This window comes from Notamacropus eugenii, chromosome 3, assembly GCF_028372415.1.
Source record: "Notamacropus eugenii isolate mMacEug1 chromosome 3, mMacEug1.pri_v2, whole genome shotgun sequence".
Classification (NCBI taxonomy): Eukaryota; Metazoa; Chordata; class Mammalia; order Diprotodontia; family Macropodidae; genus Notamacropus; species Notamacropus eugenii.
The window spans coordinates 117,997,998-118,015,409 of record NC_092874.1 but is presented as its reverse complement, the minus strand read 5'-3'; the positions used below and the strand labels follow the sequence as shown (position 1 = coordinate 118,015,409).

At 39.9% G+C, this 17,412-nt stretch overlaps 1 protein-coding gene across 1 annotated transcript in view; it reads right to left on the bottom strand.

Annotated features, from left to right (window-relative positions):
• Window positions 1–17,412, bottom strand: part of PLXNA4 (plexin A4) — a 564,470-nt gene that overhangs the window by 151,132 nt on the left and 395,926 nt on the right. Inside the window, exon 4 of the mRNA XM_072652713.1 lies at window positions 16,198–16,298. Coding sequence (XP_072508814.1) covers window positions 16,198–16,298 — 101 coding nt within the window. The remainder of the gene's footprint in view (window positions 1–16,197; window positions 16,299–17,412) is intronic.

Sequence of the window (17,412 nt, the reverse complement as noted above, 5' to 3'; positions counted from 1 at the left end):
ATATTTTCCAATAAAGTCCTAAATAGGGTCATGAAGAGTTGGACATTTCTGAAAAATGACTAACCAACAAGAAAGGAATAGAGAACAAAGATTGAGGGGGCAGTATGGCACAGTGGATAGGGATTGGTGTTGGAATCTGGTGAACCTGGGTTCAAATTCTGACTTATACCCTTACCACTTGTTTAGTCCTGAGCAAATCACTTAATCCTTCTATACCCTCTGTTTCCTTTTCTGTGTAAAAGGAGGTGGGGAGACTCTGTGGTAACTAAGGTCCCTTCTAGTTCCGAACCTATGATCTGCCCTTGCTCTTTGGAGATGTTTCAGGCTCTTCATTGACCGGACTATATCTCTAGAAATTGTAGCCTGACCCTGATAAAGGAATTCTGGACCATCCAGGTATCTCTGAAAAGAGAGGAAGGGTGGGGGCTGTAATTGAAGAAGACCCAGAAGCTCTTCAAGTCCTTTCCTAAGGGATCTCTTCCACAAAATATATACTTAGCCAGCCAATTAATGTGCAAAACTACTCCAGGGTGTAATGATCTCAGGGTATAGGCTACAAAGTTTGAGTAGGCAAGTTATAGGCGTATATTATATTCACAAAGAGACAGAATTTTAATGCTGGGAGGGACAGGGGATCATCCAATTTGGTCCTTTCATCATTACAGAGGGACACAGGTTAGTCACAGTGCTGTAGTTTATTTCACTCCTAAGTTGGCTGGTTCACTTGATCCCTGGGTTCCTCGGTCTTCCTTCATCAAGTTTCTCTTCTTCCGTTTTCTCATGATGTCTCTACTAGACCCTCCCTGTGCCATTCACATATCCAGCTTGGACTTTCTGAAACAGTTCTGTCTCAAAGCCATCACCTGCATGCCTTTTAATGAGTAATTTCAGCACTTTTTCTTACGCTTCAGTTGGTTTGCAGTCTTGAACATTAACCTGGTCAGTGACCAGTCCAAAGGCTTCCTTGTAGGGGATATGAAGACACAAGTCCCTGCATGGAACAAAGTGATTTCATGGTTGTCTGACTGAAGATTCACTTGGGACCTTCCTAAAAAATGATCCCGGATTCCTGTGGCTACCTCTTTGTGGTATATCTTATCTTTAGTGTCCCCTAAGGGAGCAGAACATGGACACTTGTAATCTGTGGGATTCAAACATGAAGAGAAAGCCAAAAATTTTTCTAATGTACAAAAGCTTCCAATGTTTGAACTGAGTCACAGTAAGCACTGAATCCTACCAAATCATCCCACTCCCTTCTCTGAATTAGTGCAATAGGCTTTCCAAAAAACAGAGTCAAGCAAGATAAACATTATGCACATGTCTTCTGGGAAAGATTCCTTCTAGATTTTACTAAGAGCCGGTGATGACTTAGGTACCAATGTTCAAAACATCTCAAGAATTGGACAGAATTTTGAGAAGAGATAGTATAGTTTTACTGTTGTTTACCTAGGTTGGAAGTACAGGAGTCATTGACTCTTCCCTCTCAGACATTCCTCCTTGTCGAATTACATTCTGAGCCTTGCCATCCATCACCTCCTTTCCATTCACACCATCCCCACCTGTCGTGATCTCACACCTGTCACCTGAACTATTACAATAACCTCCTAATTTGTGTCTCTCCTTCCCAATTCATTCTTGACATAGCTGTCAATTCCACATGTCTGACCATGTCACTGATATGATTAAGAAACTTCAGTGGGTCCCTATTCCTACTGGGATAAAATATAAACTCTTTTGTTTGTCATATAAAGTCCTTTGCAATATAACTCCAGCTTATGTTTCCAGGTTGAATGCCCATTATTCCCTTTCACATGCTCCACACGGTAGCTAAACTAACCCATTTTTGTTCCCCATACGTAATGTTCCATCTCCTGCCCCTATCCCTTCCCATAGGTTGCCTTCCTTTCTCTAGAGTAGGATGAATGAAATTGAAGCTTCCTAGGAGGGTGACATGATTCCCATCACTAGGACATAGGAAGGAAAAACTCTGTAGTTTTTCACTGCTGCTCCTTTTAGACAATGGTATAAGGGCACAGTAGAGTTTCCCACAATTCTTTCTCCCTCTAACCTAAAGCTAACACTCAGGCTGCCTCTCCCCTGAGATTGAAATAGGGTCAAATAAAAGTGTCTATGTCCTCCCTGGAGAAATGGAAATATGAATATGTCCAAGGTTAAGTGGGAATACTCAAAGAAACAGGTATTTGGAGGGAAGCCCTAAAGAGAAACCAAATAGGTGAAGGTGAACTCTCCTGGAAAGCCATTCCTGCAGAACAGCTCTGTGAGATTTACTAGGCTACCACTCCTCACCTCAGGGCTTGGGGGGAAAATCATTAATGGAGGAGAGGGAGGCAGCTTTAATATAATTAACTCTTGATTTTCTACCCATGAATTATTCACTTTGTATATTAACTGAGCACATTTTTAGTCCCAGTTTATCTTCTGAACATATGGAGACACCTGGCTCACCTCCCATTATTGGTTAGTGTATGCTTTGGGAATGGGAACTCACTTTTGTATAAGTCCAAGTAGAATCCAATCAGGAAGGGAAATCATCCACGAAACAACATGTGGGTGTTTGTCTATAATAAGGGTTCTTAACCTTAGGCTAGTAGATAGATTTCAGGGGATCTGCACATTTTCAGACACATTTTGATTACCGTATTTCAACATAATCATCTTCCTTTGAAATTCTGTGTACTTAACTTTACTCATTTAAAAATATTGTTCCGAGAAGGGGATCCATGGGCTTCACCAGATTACTACGGATATGTTCATATCACAAAGAAAGTGAAGAACCCCTAGTCTATGATATATATGGTTGTGTATAGGATTTAGAGCCCGAAGAGACCTCCAAGGTCCTCTTCTAGATAAGGAAATGGAGACCCCAAAATGTTAAGTGACTTAGTTGGCGTGATACAGGCAGTAAGCCTGATTTGAACTCAGGTCATCCAATTCCATAACCAGTATTTTTTCCATAGCCCTGTGAATTTTATGCTTTGCTACCAAAGCCATTGAGAATCCTAAGTGTTAATGAGGCCTCAGAATGGCATTTTAGTGACTTCCTATGCATATGTGTATGCACATATATAAAACCCTCTCCTCAAGGCCTATATGGACTTCTCCAAGAGAGAGAAAAGCTCTGGCAGAGGATACTAACTCCATATAGACCTTGGAGATGGGACTGACTCTCTTTATTTAAAACCAAGTCTGTCTCTTCTTAAAAGATTTTCATTGCCCCAGATGGTTGGATTTTTTTCAGTCATGAGAATTCATGAAACTCTCAATTAAGGCATAGAAGGGCTTTGATCTATTCTGCTGGATGATGCACCCTTACCAAATGAAGCCATAGATTCTGGATATATTAAAGGAGTGTATGTAAAATATACTCCCAAGCCAACTAGGAGGGTTGTTTTTTTTTTTGGATTATCTGGTTGTTTGGAATATCTGTGCCACTATATTAATCATAGGGTATGAAGAACATAGGGACAAACTATTATTTAAATCAATGGTGGAAAGAGCACAGAGTTTCCTTAATAGCCCACATTTATAGGGTGCTTTAAAGTTTACAAAATTCTTTCTTCACAATAACCATGAATAACATTAGTTATCTTATCCCTATTCTACAGATAATAAAATGGAGTGAATGAAACTTGGAGGGGAAGTGATTTGCCTAGGACAACGCCACAGGCACTCAAGCACAGTTCTCCATCAAACTCAGGTCACCTGAATCCAGAGCTCTCTCCAAAAACCTATGCTAGCTTCTGCTTACTACTGGCTTTGCCACTAACTAGCAGTATGACCTTGGGGTGGTTACAACCCCTCTGGGCCTTAGTTTCCTCATGTAGGGGGACTCACTTTCCTCATCTGGGTGGGGATAGTGGTGTGGACTTCATGGTCTCTAACATGTATTTCAGCTCTAACATTTCATGATTTCCTTTTCAGGGTTCTTGTCTCCCAAGCCAGGAGAAAATGATATTCAGACCTTTCCTTCCTCTCCATTCCCCTGAAACAAGAGAATGGATCTGAGGACCTTTCAAACACTGATTGATTAGCCCTAGGGCAAGCCAATTTCCTGAAAGTTAAGTGGGCTGACTTCAGGCCTTGATGAAACTAGGTCTCCAGTGGCAGCAATAACTTTCAAGCTATCAAAGTGAAGTCAAATTCAGCTTCCTGGACACCCAGACTCATGGGAATATTTTAGTGAAATTAAATCCCAAAGAGGCGAGAGATAGCTCAGGGTGAGAGACCAGAAGGGAGAGCAGGGAGTCATAAATAATTTCCCATTCCCTGAGCATTTTTTAAAATTTACTGTATGAATATAGACAATTGATTTTAAAGGCAAAATCTGTTTGGCAACTCTTCCAACTCCTTTTTCAGGTTCCATACATGCCCCTATTTCTGAATGGATAAGTTGGCTCTCTATCTATATGGTATGATTTTAGGGTGTTAGAAAGATCCTCTCCCAATATCTTCCCCAATATTGGGAATTCCCTTAACAAAGGATAAAATACTTGAGTCACCGAAGGATTAAAGCACAAACCCCACTGGGATGGGTAATACTGACTTGAATACACACTAAGGTTTAAGTGACTAATCTCAAATCATTTCTAGAAAAGCAGAGGAAGGGAGCATTGGATCTTGAAGGTGGAGGATTGGGGATGGCCACTACGAAGTGAGCATTAATGAGAGAACAGTCAAGATAAAGACTACAAAGACAACTATGAAAGACCACACATCTCTGATCAGTTCAATGACTGATCATGATTTCAGAATACTGATGCGGAAACATGCTTCCCACATCTCAGCAGAGAGGTTAGGGCAGATTACAGGTACAGGATGAGACGTATACTATTAAACACATTTAATGCGTGAATTTGATTGGCTTGACTATAATAATGTGTTGTTACAAGCAAGGGTTTCTATTTTGGGTGGGAAGAATTGTGTGGAAGGAATCAGTGGGTAGTGATACTAATAAAAAAAGAAAATTTAAGAAAAGAATAGCAATGATGTATTTTAAAACTACACAGAGAATTGTAGAAGGAAATTCAGAATGGGGTATGGATAGGCAGGGCAATTTCATTACTATCATGTTCAATTTAATGTATACTAAAAACTGAACATTACAGAAGTTCAGTTTCATGTAAAAAAATACACTTTTTTTCAATTTCTATTCCTTTGAACAAACATCTGATGTTCTTTCTGTCTCTAGAGCTAAGACTCTGTGATCTATTAAAAGCCTACCACCTGCAGATCATTGTGCCAGATGATGAGACACATACCTAGAGAAATATGATACACTATAAACACAACCTTACATTAAAAAAGTGCTGAGTCAGATGAGGAAATCCACTACCAAGCAAGAGCTTCAAGAAAAGTATTACTTGGAGGAGGAAGCACTGAAGTTGGAATTTAACAACTTTTATCAACATATAATAATGCTAATAATAGTAACATCCCATCTATTTAATGCCTACTATGTGCTAAGCACTTTACAACTATTATCTTACTTTAGACAAAACTGGGTATAGCCAACACAATGGACATCAGGATCAGGATATGAAAAGATCTTGACACCCCAGAACAATGGATCTAATTTGATAAAATGGAATTCAAGAGAGTTAACTGTAAGGTCCAATAGGTGGGTAAAAGAATCAACTATACAAGCACAGAATAGCAAGTTCCAGGGTACTTCATGTTTTTATGGCGGTCAAAAAAAAGAGGCATGATTTCCAGAACTAGAAAGGTGATAGTTTCATTGAACTGTGCCTTAGTCAGACCACATTTGAAGTATTCGTTACTACCTGTGTGACCTCAGTCAGAGTACTGAACCTCCCTAGGTCTCAGTTTACTCCTCTGTAAAATGAGGGGATTGGACAAAATTACCTTTGAGAACCCTTCCAGCTTTATATTTACAAGGATGACTCTGAGGTCTGAGTATCACATTTTAAGACGGCACCTCGAGAGGATGGTAACCAGAATGGGAAAGGCACTGAAGACCGTACCTTAGATTTTTAAGCAGCTAGGTAGTACAGCTGGAGTCAGGGGCCCTGAGTTCAAATGAAGCCTCAGATGTTTACTAGCTGTGTGATCCTGGGTGAGTAACTTAACCTCTCACAGCCTCAAATGGGGATAGTAATAGCACCTACCTCCCAGGGTTGTGGTCAGGATCCAATGAGATGTAAAGTACTTTGCAAACCTTAAAGCACCATATAAAACACTAATGATTAAAGATTTCCAGTGTCTCTTGGAATCCCTAGTTCTCTCCAAGGAATAGCTCATATTGAACCTTCCCCCTGAGGTCTCCCTTGATTCCCCCAGCTAATAGCACTTTCCTCCCCAAACTACCTTGTTTTCATTTTGTATGTTCCTATATATGTACGCACTGTCTCCCTTAATAGATTGCAAACTTTTTGAGGTCAGTGGTGGCTTCACTTTGGTCATACTATTCCCAACACCTCCGTTGTTGTCATTCAGTCTTTACAGTCATGCCCAACTCTTAATAACCCCATTTGGGGCTTTCTTGGCAGAGATACTAGAGTGGTTTGCTGTTTCCTTCTCTAGCTTATTTTACAGGAAGGAAACTGAGGCAAACAGGGTTAACTGACTTGCCCAGGGTCACACAGCTAGTAAGTATCTGAGGCTGGATTTTATCACAGAAAGATGAGTCTTCCTGATTCCAGGTCCAGCACTCTAACCACCATGCCACCTAGCTACCCTTAAAGGGTTGTGGGTTCTGCTTAATGCCCAGAGAGCTGAGTTAGATGGGATGGGAAGAAATTATAGACAGACAGATTAGGCTTGGTGTGGGGGAAGTTGTCCCTTAATAATTAGAACTGCCTTCATCTGATTAGGTTCAGTGGGGCTGGGACTAAGCAGCTTCTCCCTCACAGTAAATCTCTAAATAGAGAACAGATGACTACTTGTTGAAAAGTTGTACAGGGAATTCTTGGGCAGATATGAGTTGGAATAGGTGATCTCTGTAATACCTTCTAAATCTGAGACTCTGTGATTCTATGAAAGGGCAAAGAGGGATAGAGAGGGTATTTTATGAAGCATCATGAACAAAAGTACAGGGAGCAGTTAGAGAAAATAGCCGAGTTTGGCTTGAATAGCAAATACGTGGAGGGTAATAATATGAGACTGAGCTAGAAGTGCAGAAGGGTTCCAGATGGTGAAGGCAAAAAGAGTCTAAATTTGACTCAGAAGGCAACAAGAAATTACTGAAGGTTGAGTTTTTTGTTTTGTTTTACTTGATTTTTGTTTTGCAAAGGAGAGACATGACCAGATCTGTGTATAAGAATTAAATTCTCAGCAGTTTGGATTAGAAGAACCAGGTGGACATTACTCCAGTAGTAGAGGTAGATGGTCATGAAGTGATACACTGAAGGTCATGGAAGCAGAGGAAAGGAGAAAAAGACAAGATTATAAGGAAAGCAGGAAAGTGGAAGAAAATGTTTTACACCAAGTTTCTCTGAAAAAGAGTCTCATTTCTCATATATGTAGAGAGCTGAGATACATTTACAAGAATACAAGTCATTCCACAGTTGATAAATGCTCAAAGGATGTGAATAGGCAGTTTTCAGAAAGAAGAAATCAAAGCTACCTAAAGTCATATGAAATAATGCTCTAAATTACTATTGATTGGAGAAACACAAATTAAAACAACTCACATCTATCAGAGAGGCTAATATGACAGAAAAGGAAAATGACAAATGTTAGAGGATATATGGGGAGTTGTGAACTGATCCAAAAATTCTGGAGGGCAATTTGGAACTCTCTCCCACAAACTATAAAACTGTTGACCCAGCAATACTTCTACTAGGTCTATAACCTGAAGAGAGTAAAGGAAAAGGACCTTTTTGTACAAAAATACTTATTTATAGTAGTTTTTTTGGGACGACAGAGAATTAGAATTTGAGAGGATGCTCATCAATTGGGGGATGGCTGAACAAGTTGTGGTATATGATTTTGGTAGAATAATATTGTGCTCTAAGCAATAACAAGCAGTATGCTTTCAGGATAATCTTAGAAGATCTAAATGAACTGATGCAAAGTGAAGTGCACAGAACCAAGAAAACACTGTACACAGTAACAGAAACATTGTATGATGATCAACTGTGAATGATTTAGCTATTCTCAGCAATACAATGATCCAAGACAAATCAAAGGACTGATGATGAAAAATACTATCCACCTCCAGAGAAAGAACTGATGGAGTCTGAATGCAGACTGAAATATACTTTTTTTTTACTTTCTTTATTCTTTTTTTTCTTGTTGTTGTTTGGTGTGTATTTTCTTTTGCAACATGGCTAATATGGAAATATTTTGCATGACTGCACATGCAATAATCTATATCAAATTGCTTGCCTTCCTAAGGAAGTGGTAGGGGAGGTAGGGAGAGAATTTAGAACTCAAAATTTTAGAAAACAAATGGTAAAAAAATTTGGTTACATGTAATTGATACAAGATAAAAGTAAATTTAGATAAAAAGATGGAACCTGTCTTATTCTGTGTTCTATTCCTGAAAGGACTTGAATCTAGCTAAGACAATAAATGCTAATGGAAAGAGCCCTGTAACTATAATTAGAAGAACTAGGCTACATTTGTGACTGTGCCACTTACCAATCTAAGTGTCTCTGGGCCAACTACATGTTAGTTTTCTAACTAAGACCTTAGTTTTCTCATCTAAAAGATGAGGGCTTAGATGGTCTCCAAATTTCCTTGCAGATCTAAATTCTCTAATTTATAGATGCCCAGAACTTAGCACAGTACTTAGTACATAGTAAGTATTTAATAAATACTTTTTATTTATTTATTCCTATGACAATGTTTAAGGTATTACTCCTTCCAGGTTTATTAATATTTTATAAGCCACCGAAAGTTGAAAAGTCTTCAAGACCTAAAGGAATAAATGGTAGAATCACAATATAATGGAGAAGATATTTTTAATCTTCTTAGGACCCCTTCAAATTCCATTTGACAGGCAAGCAATTATCTTATCTCATCTTTAAATTGACCCCAAATCTACTTACAAGAGGAAATAAAGCTAGCTAGATAGGAAGGAGATCCAGAAACCAAAAAAGACGCCCAAACCATCAATATTATCATAGAAAATGGTTAAAAATGTCAGATATCAGACCTGATATTACCTTTCTCTTTCTTTTCATTTTCCTTCCTTTTCTTCTTTCTCCTTTCTTCTTCCAACTCTCTTTCTTTTTCTCTTTCTCCCTTCCTTTTGCCCTCTCCTCTCCTTTTCTTTCTTCTTGCAGCCTCTAATTTCCCTTTGCTCTTCTAGCATAGGTGACTTTGACAGCTGATTTAAATTGGTGGCTTGTAGACAATGCTGACTAGACACCCCACACTCCCAAGAGGCTCAATGGCAAAAGGTTGCTATATGTTGATTCCCCCCACCCCCGTAAAAGTTCACTGGTTTCTTCCTTTTCCACCTCAATTACCTCTGCCCCTTTTCCCTACAGGGAATGTGAGTAATTCAAGAGTGAGGTTAATTATAAAAATGTACTCTCTGCAATGGAGTGAGTGTCCTATCTAGGGAAATTCACCCTTTAGACCTGTCTGCAGTGAGCCATGCATGATGATAGACCTACATCTCTTCAATTTAGAGTTGGACTCACCCAGAGAGTAATCAGGCAATTGCTTAGTGACCTGCGGGATAAAATGTGTATAGTTGGTACTCAAATATTTGTTGAATGAATGAAGAACAAGTAAATGAATCTTGGCATGACATCTTAGAAGTTTTTCCAATATATTTTGTAGAGGTTGCCCAGTCCTGTTTCTTCCTTCACCCCATAAAAGTAATTTGTCATTCATTCATTCACTTAGTCATTCATTCAACAAACATGAAGTGCCTCCTGTGTGTGGATATCTGTGTTAGGTATTAGGGAAATAAAAAGTTTAGACAAGAGATAGTTTATGACATCATAGAGTCTAACGGGAAGGGGGATGTGTGATACTTGTACAAATAAGTATGATTCAAAATAAGTGCTTTGTGAAGTCCAAGGGGGAAAGTCATTAACATCAGTGGGAATCAGGAATAGCTTAATGGAAGAGGCAGGAAAGCTTGTAGCTCCAGTGACGGCCAGCAAACCATACAAAACAACACCGGCTTCCTTTTCCTTTGGCAGTAGAAAGGTGTCCAGGACATCTTCCTCTCCAAAGTCACATATGAAGTCTGCTCTGGGCTTGCCAAAGTAGAGAGCCACTTGTCCATATTAGTACTAGCTATTAGAATCAGAAATCCATGGAAAGTTATAGTTGTAAGAGACTTCACATATCATCTAATTAAGAGAATTTAAAGCTTTTTTATTATGTTATAGATTACTCTTGTAATCTGGTGCAGTCTATGGACTCCTCAGAATGGTTTTAAATGCGTAAAATAAAATATGTCAGATTAATAAGGAAACCAATTACATTAAAATAAAAGTGTAATTTTCTGCCATACAAGTTCATGGACTCCCCCCAAAAAATCTATTTATAGGTCCCAGGTTATGGACCCCTGATCTAATCTTACCAACCCATTTACAGGTGAGGAAATGGAAGCTTGGATTAGTTGTGACTTGCCCAGGGCCACACAGCAATTAGGTACTAAAGCAGAGATTAGACTGCAGTGCTCCTAATTCACAGTCCAGTATGTGCATATGTACGTGCGTGTGTGTGTGTGTGTGTGTGTGTGTGTTGTCCTTATCCTGGGAGACTGCTGTCTTTCATTTCATTCTCTCCTCCTTTACAGAATCTTAAAAAAAAAAAAAGAAGCAAGAATTCTTAGAATTGACTCATGCCAACAGGCTAAAAACATCCTTCCAGGGGAAGAAATCTGGAAGGGGGAGGGGGCCGTGTTGGGATCAGGGCAAGAGAATAAGGGAGAGACTCTATAAAACCTGATCTTATCTTTCCTCCTGTAGATGTCTTGGATTACACAAACCTTCCATGAGTGACGCTGAAGACTTTTCTTAAGAAAGGTAATGTCTGGGCCAATCAACAAGGCTGGGCCAATGGAGTGAGATCCTGTTACCTGCTAGGACTGAGATAGAATTCTTTGGACTGGGCACAGGGCCATGAGTGTAAAAGCAGCAAGGGGGACAGGGGCCCACTGAGCCTAGGTTGTTTGGGGGATGCATTCTTGGCCAGGGACAAAAGAAGACTGGGAGGGAGTGAGGAGGATGGAATTATTATCATCAAGCCTCTCAGGTTGGTGATTGGCTCTTCTCCATCTTCGCCCAGGCCAGAGCAAGAAGAAGGCAGCTTTAGCAGCAGAATGGAGTGATTTAAGGACAAAGCTGGTAGATGTGCTAGGAATAGGCATGATGGTCAAACATTCCAGCACTTACAATACAGCCGTGATTGGGGCAAATGAATCAGGTTACCCCTTATATGGAGCATGTGCTCTCAGTGGCAAAGGCAGAGGCAAAGGGGCAGATGGGGGAACCTCTGCCCTGCTTGGATTAGTAAGCATTCTGTGACAGCTGGGGACAAATAGCAGTAGGTAGGATTTGGTTTACATCAGTGTTTCCTAATCTTTTCTCAGTCTACAGCACACCTGTGAACTGCTTGGAATGTTTTCTTCCTGCTCAGTTTCAGCCATCTGTTTAATCACGGCCCTATTCATGACCTCAAGCACATTACACATATAAACACACACACACACACACACACACACATTTCCTAGTCATCCATCCTTCTTCCACCTTCCTCTTCATTAGTTCGCTGTCATTACCACTCAACTTTCTTTATCCATGATCAAAAATTGGTAGCAGAGAGTAGAAATCATGATGCTATAACATATCAAGAGTGCTTTCACAAGAACAATAATCCTCATGACTATGCATATATTATATTTTCCTCAAAAAAGTCCCATGAGGTAAGAAATTAAAGTCACCATGAGCCCCATTGCAATGACAAAATGGAGGCTTGGGGAGATTTCAGTGATTTGTCCCTGATTGTAGTTATAACCAGTTAAGAGTCAGAGCCAAGATTCCAGTTCCTTTTCTTGTAGCTCCACCAAAGTTCCCCGATAGATGTTGAGCCTGGGAAACAGTGGTTTCATCACCAGGAAGTATAGGAGATTTTTGTCTCTAGACTCAAGAGCCCAGTGTCTTTACAGATAGTAAGTGCTTAATAAATATTGGTTCATTTCCTCTCTTTGAGTCACCTACAGAAATATTGATATTTAGAATATCTGAAAACTAAAAAGACACTGCACTTAAAGGTGGGGAGTAGAAGATGGACTGAGGAGGGATGGGGGGATGGAGACTGACATTATCAAGGGAAGGGAAAACTCATTTGTTAAGGCCTCACCTTCTCCTAATTGCTAGAAAGTCTACTGGAAAGTTCTCTCCTATTGCCTCATAGGGAGGAATGCTGGTTCCTCATAACTAGATTGCTTTGCTTTGCATATCCCCAAAAGATATGTAGGATTTATAAAGGGGTTCACTCCTTCTCCCTTAACCCAGCTTGTCTCCAGCTCTCTCTCAACATCCCCCAAGCAATGAATTTCCAAGTTGTACTCATCCAAGTTTCAGAAAGATGCCTCATCACTGGAAGTAGTGGCTGGCTTTCATTGGAACAGCATGAAGGAAGTGAGGATGAGTGAGAGGCGTGTTAGAAAAAATAGTTAAGGAAGTTTCATCAAGCTGCTCTTTTCCACCTTTACTCTGTGATCAATGGACTCCATCATGGGGTTGGACTAGGTCCCTAAGTCAAAAGGACTTAAGTCTAAGGTCTCTTCTGGCTTTAATATTCTGACTATCAATCCATAACCTCAGCAGGTAGGTCTTTCCAGAAGAATTAAATTTCTCTCTGTTGAAAGACTTGGGCAGTGGGACCTTTCCTAGTGGCTTGCTTTCTCCAAGCATCTTATTTATATTACAATGTCATGCACACAGTAGGTACTCAAGAGTTTTGCTGAATGAATGAAAAGAAATCATGGGTTAGAAAGTAGATAGATGCCCATGGATTAGGGAATAGTTAAACAAATTGTGGTACATGAATGTAGTCATAACACTACAAGAGATGATGAATATGAAGAATTCAGAGAAGTATAGGAAGATATATAAACCGATACAGAATAAAATAATTAGAACCAGAAAAACTACTTAAACACACACACACAGCATACACACACACACACACACACACACACGCACGCATACATAACCATAACAATGTAAATGAAAAGACCACCACCACCACCACCAAAGCCAAACCGAAGTCTATATAAGTAGTGTGACCCAGTTTGGCCTCAAAGAAGAGATGGAAAAATGCAAAAATGCAAATATGTAGAGATGGGGGCCATGATTATAGATTATTGCACATACTGTCATAGTAGGTCAATGTCTTGGTTAGTTTTGTGGAACTTGTTTTTCTTCTTTCTTTTTTTGCTGTAAGGAATCAGTCCTAGGGGTGGGGTAGGGGAGGATATATTTGAAAATAAAGGTGATGCACAAACAAAAGAAAATGATAGAAAAATGTTAAGGAAAAGTTATCACAGAATGATAGAGTTTTAGAGTAAAAAAAAATACTGAAGACGTTTAGTCTAGGGCCATGGTTGCATAGATGAAGGAACTGAGGCCCGGAGAGGTCTCAACTCAAAGGTGAAGGACCACTGATAGCTTCTATTTGCAATGTATTTTAACTTTCTCACAACATTATTTTACATTCATCATCCTAATTTATCCTCACAAAATTCTAATAAACTATGCTTTATTATGCTCATTTTTTTCCAGATGAGGAGACTAGGATCACAAACATGAAAGCTAGTAGCAAAGCCAAGACTAATTCACTTTGCAGATGGAGGGGATTATTTACAATCCTGATAGTATGGATAGGGAAGCTGAGCCTCCATTGGAAACAATGCTCAGGCCTTCTACAATCCATTCCTAACTAACCCTTCACTTACTAATAGAGAATTCTTTAAACAGAGAAGATCTTATCCTTCAGGGAGGAACACCAGACGGAGCACAAGAAAACTCAGATTCTGGTGTAATTTACAGGATGATTTGCCACAACTGGGAGTATTTGAACAGAAGCTGTCCGACAATTTGTTGGGGATATTATAGTAAGGGGTTGAAGCTTCATTTAGTAGTAGGACCAGATGACCTATGAGCTTGAAGATTTTGTGACTCTGTGATTCTGTTCTGGCACCTTCTAAGCTTTTTGGGCTTTAATTCCTTCATCATTAAGATGGGAGCAATAATGCCTTCTCTGTTTAGCACACAGGGTTGTTAGGATCAAATTAGATAATGTGTAGAAAGTGTTTGAAAACTCTTGAAATGCCAAGGTATTATTCATTCATTTTTTTTTTAAATCTGAGGTTTGTTTGTTTTTTTTTTTAATTAACAAGCATTAAGTCTAGGTTGGCTGTATCTATTCGCTGGGGTAGATCTCTCTGCCTTTCCAGAGCTGCTATGACTGTTATTCACAAGAGCTCAGTGTTCTCTAGGGATGACGAGAGAAACACCTGGCAGGGATCAAAGCAGACATGGAAACCCACTCCTGAGTCCCACAGGCATCAGGTGACAGTGTGTGGACAGCTCTACCGATTGCCTATGAATGGTGTCAGGTATATGAGCCTGCAGCAGTGAGGAGCTGGGCCCTCCTTACTCTGTAGGCTCAAAGCCTCTGAAAATCCAGGTTTCTCCCAGGCTGGCCATTAGCCAGAACGCCCTGGTCTAGATAGAGCACTATCCACCTTCCGCAGAAAGCCTTTCCTGTCCCCACTCCTTCTCCTCCCCTCCTCCACTAGAGCTACTGCTTTCCATCAGAGAATCCCTTCCACTTACCCTGTATATATCTCCTATGTACACAATTGTTTGCATCTTGTCTCCTTCATTAAAATGTGAGTTTCCTGAGGGGAAGGACCATGTTCTTTTTTCCCTTATCTGTAACCTCAATTCTCAGCACAAGGATGGCACAACATAAGAACTAATAAAATGCTTATCGATGGGCTGACTGTTGGAAGGGCTCTAGATGTAGGGAATCCTGGACCCTTCCTAGAGGCTCCAGTGTACCCAGGGAGGTTCAGCAATGCTGAGCTGGGAGAAGGCCAACTTTGCCTGACCTAAAAAATTCTTCTAGCTCACTCCCTCTGTGAAACTTTCTCGGACTAAGCAGAGCTGATTTCCATTCATTACTGCTTCTTTTTTGATGAGCACCCCAGTTACTCCCCACTGTCCTCATCAGGCATATATTTACATACATTAACATATATTTCCATCTGCCTTTTTCTGGGGTACCATCATTTAGGTGTCTATTATCTGTAAGTGACACTTTAAATTCCTCAAAGGCAGGTATGGGGCCGTGGGGCCATCTTCTTAATTTGTAACTTTGCCATAACTTCATGTATTATACTCAGTGGCTGCCTTTTACAGCTACATCTTCACATTTCTCCTACATCTCCTATTTGGAACCAATCAAATCCAGCCTGACATCACCACCTCCTCATTCCCCCATTCCAATAAAGATAATGATAATGATGGTGTGATGATAATCATCATAATAAACATTTATATAACACGTTAAGGTCTGCAAAGCACTTTACAAATATTATCTCATTTTATCCTCACAACAACCCTGGGAAGAAGGTGCTATTATTATCACCCCCATTTTACAGATAAGGAAACTGAGGCACGGAGTACTTAAATTACTTGCCCATGATCACACAGGCAGTAAATGTCTAAGGCTGGATTTGAACTCGGTCTTCCCTGACTCTAAATTCAGCACACTATCCATTGTGCCACCTAGAACTGCCTCCAGTTACCAAATTGTCTCTTCTCCAAGCTAAACAACTCCATTTCTTCACCTGATTCTCAAATGCTGGTTGAAATAAATAGAATTAAATAAGGTGAGCTAGACACACTCTCAAAACCACTTGTTTCTCCCAAACACAAGCCACTGCTCTGACATTCTAATGGGACTGTTATGCTTCCCATTTCATATCTTCTATATGGCCCCAGCTCTTAAGAGGAGCTAGAAAGGGCAACGGAAGGGGGAGAAAAGAGAGGAAATTATATAGCTGTAGATAGATATAAAGGGAGAGCAGAGGACAGAAGAGGAGAACAGAGGGGAGAAGAATTCAAGGAGGGAGGGAAGAATGATGGGAATGATGGGAAGAAGAAGAGAAGGAAAAGAGAGAGATTATGGAGGAAAGCAGGTAGCAGGACCCAGCTGACCAGCAGTACTCACGTGTTGTGAAGCACACACCAACCACAGTGGGGGTCTCCTGAGCCAAGACACTCACTGCAGCTTTGATACTGACTACAGGACTCAACGGGAACTCTGGTGAGCTGTAAGGACAAGAAACAAGCGGTGAATAGTCTTGCAAAAGCCTTTGTGGTCCATTCTATGAAATACTTGACACAACATGAGACTTCAACCATAAAAAATTAAACCTTTTGATTCTCAATTTGTTTTTCCAAAAAACTGAGCTAAGAGCCCTTGCACTCCCCATGTCCTATGATTTTTATATAGGAAGTACTTTTTAAACCTTTTAGCAATACAGAAATATGAACTGTTATTACTGTTACTAGTTGGAGTAGGAGTAGTCTCTCCTTTGAACTCTTTCAGAACAGGAACTATATTCTGCCCCCCCTTTTTTAACCCCTAGCATTTAGCACAGTGCCTAGGCACATAGCAGGAACTTAACATGTTTATTGGCTAAGGGTTGGTATTTGAGTTGGAAGAGACTTTGAAGAACTAGACAATCCAGTTTCCTTCTTTGCTGAGTTGAACTGAACTCTTAACACTTCTAAGTCCTGCCCTATTTTCTCTGGCATTCCTGTGTCAGAGATCAGAGGATCTCAGATCATTTTGTCTTTTTTTTTAACTAACCTTTTTCAATGACCATGCTTATATTTTCTCTTCCTCTCACCTCTCCTCCAAGGAAAAAAGAGAGAGAAAAACAAAACTTTTGTAACAAATATGCACAGGCTTAAAATTCTGACACCATACAAAACGTAAGTTCTCTCTAGAGAAATAGCTCAAGTAAGGTCAACGAGTGGGAAATTTAAGGGATACGAACAGCACTACCAAGTTAGCGAGCATATTAAGTTCTCTTGGTCATCTGTTTCTTTCCCTCTTGGAACTCTCTCAGTATTTAAAAAAAATTATACTTGCATTATTCACATAAACATACACATGTATATATTTTATATATGTATAGCATATTCATATATAAATATTCATATACGTATATGCTATTTATATATGTATAGCATCTTCCCCACTTCCAAACGAGAAGTACACCCACAAACAATTCAGTTTGAGACATTCATTTCTTAGAAAGACAATGGACTTGAATTTTCATGTTCTCCCCTTTCTTTTCCAGAGTCCTCTTTACTCTCCCAGTGAATTGGTCTGCTGGTGTCTTTGACCTGTGCTGGACTTTCTGCTGTCCTAGAG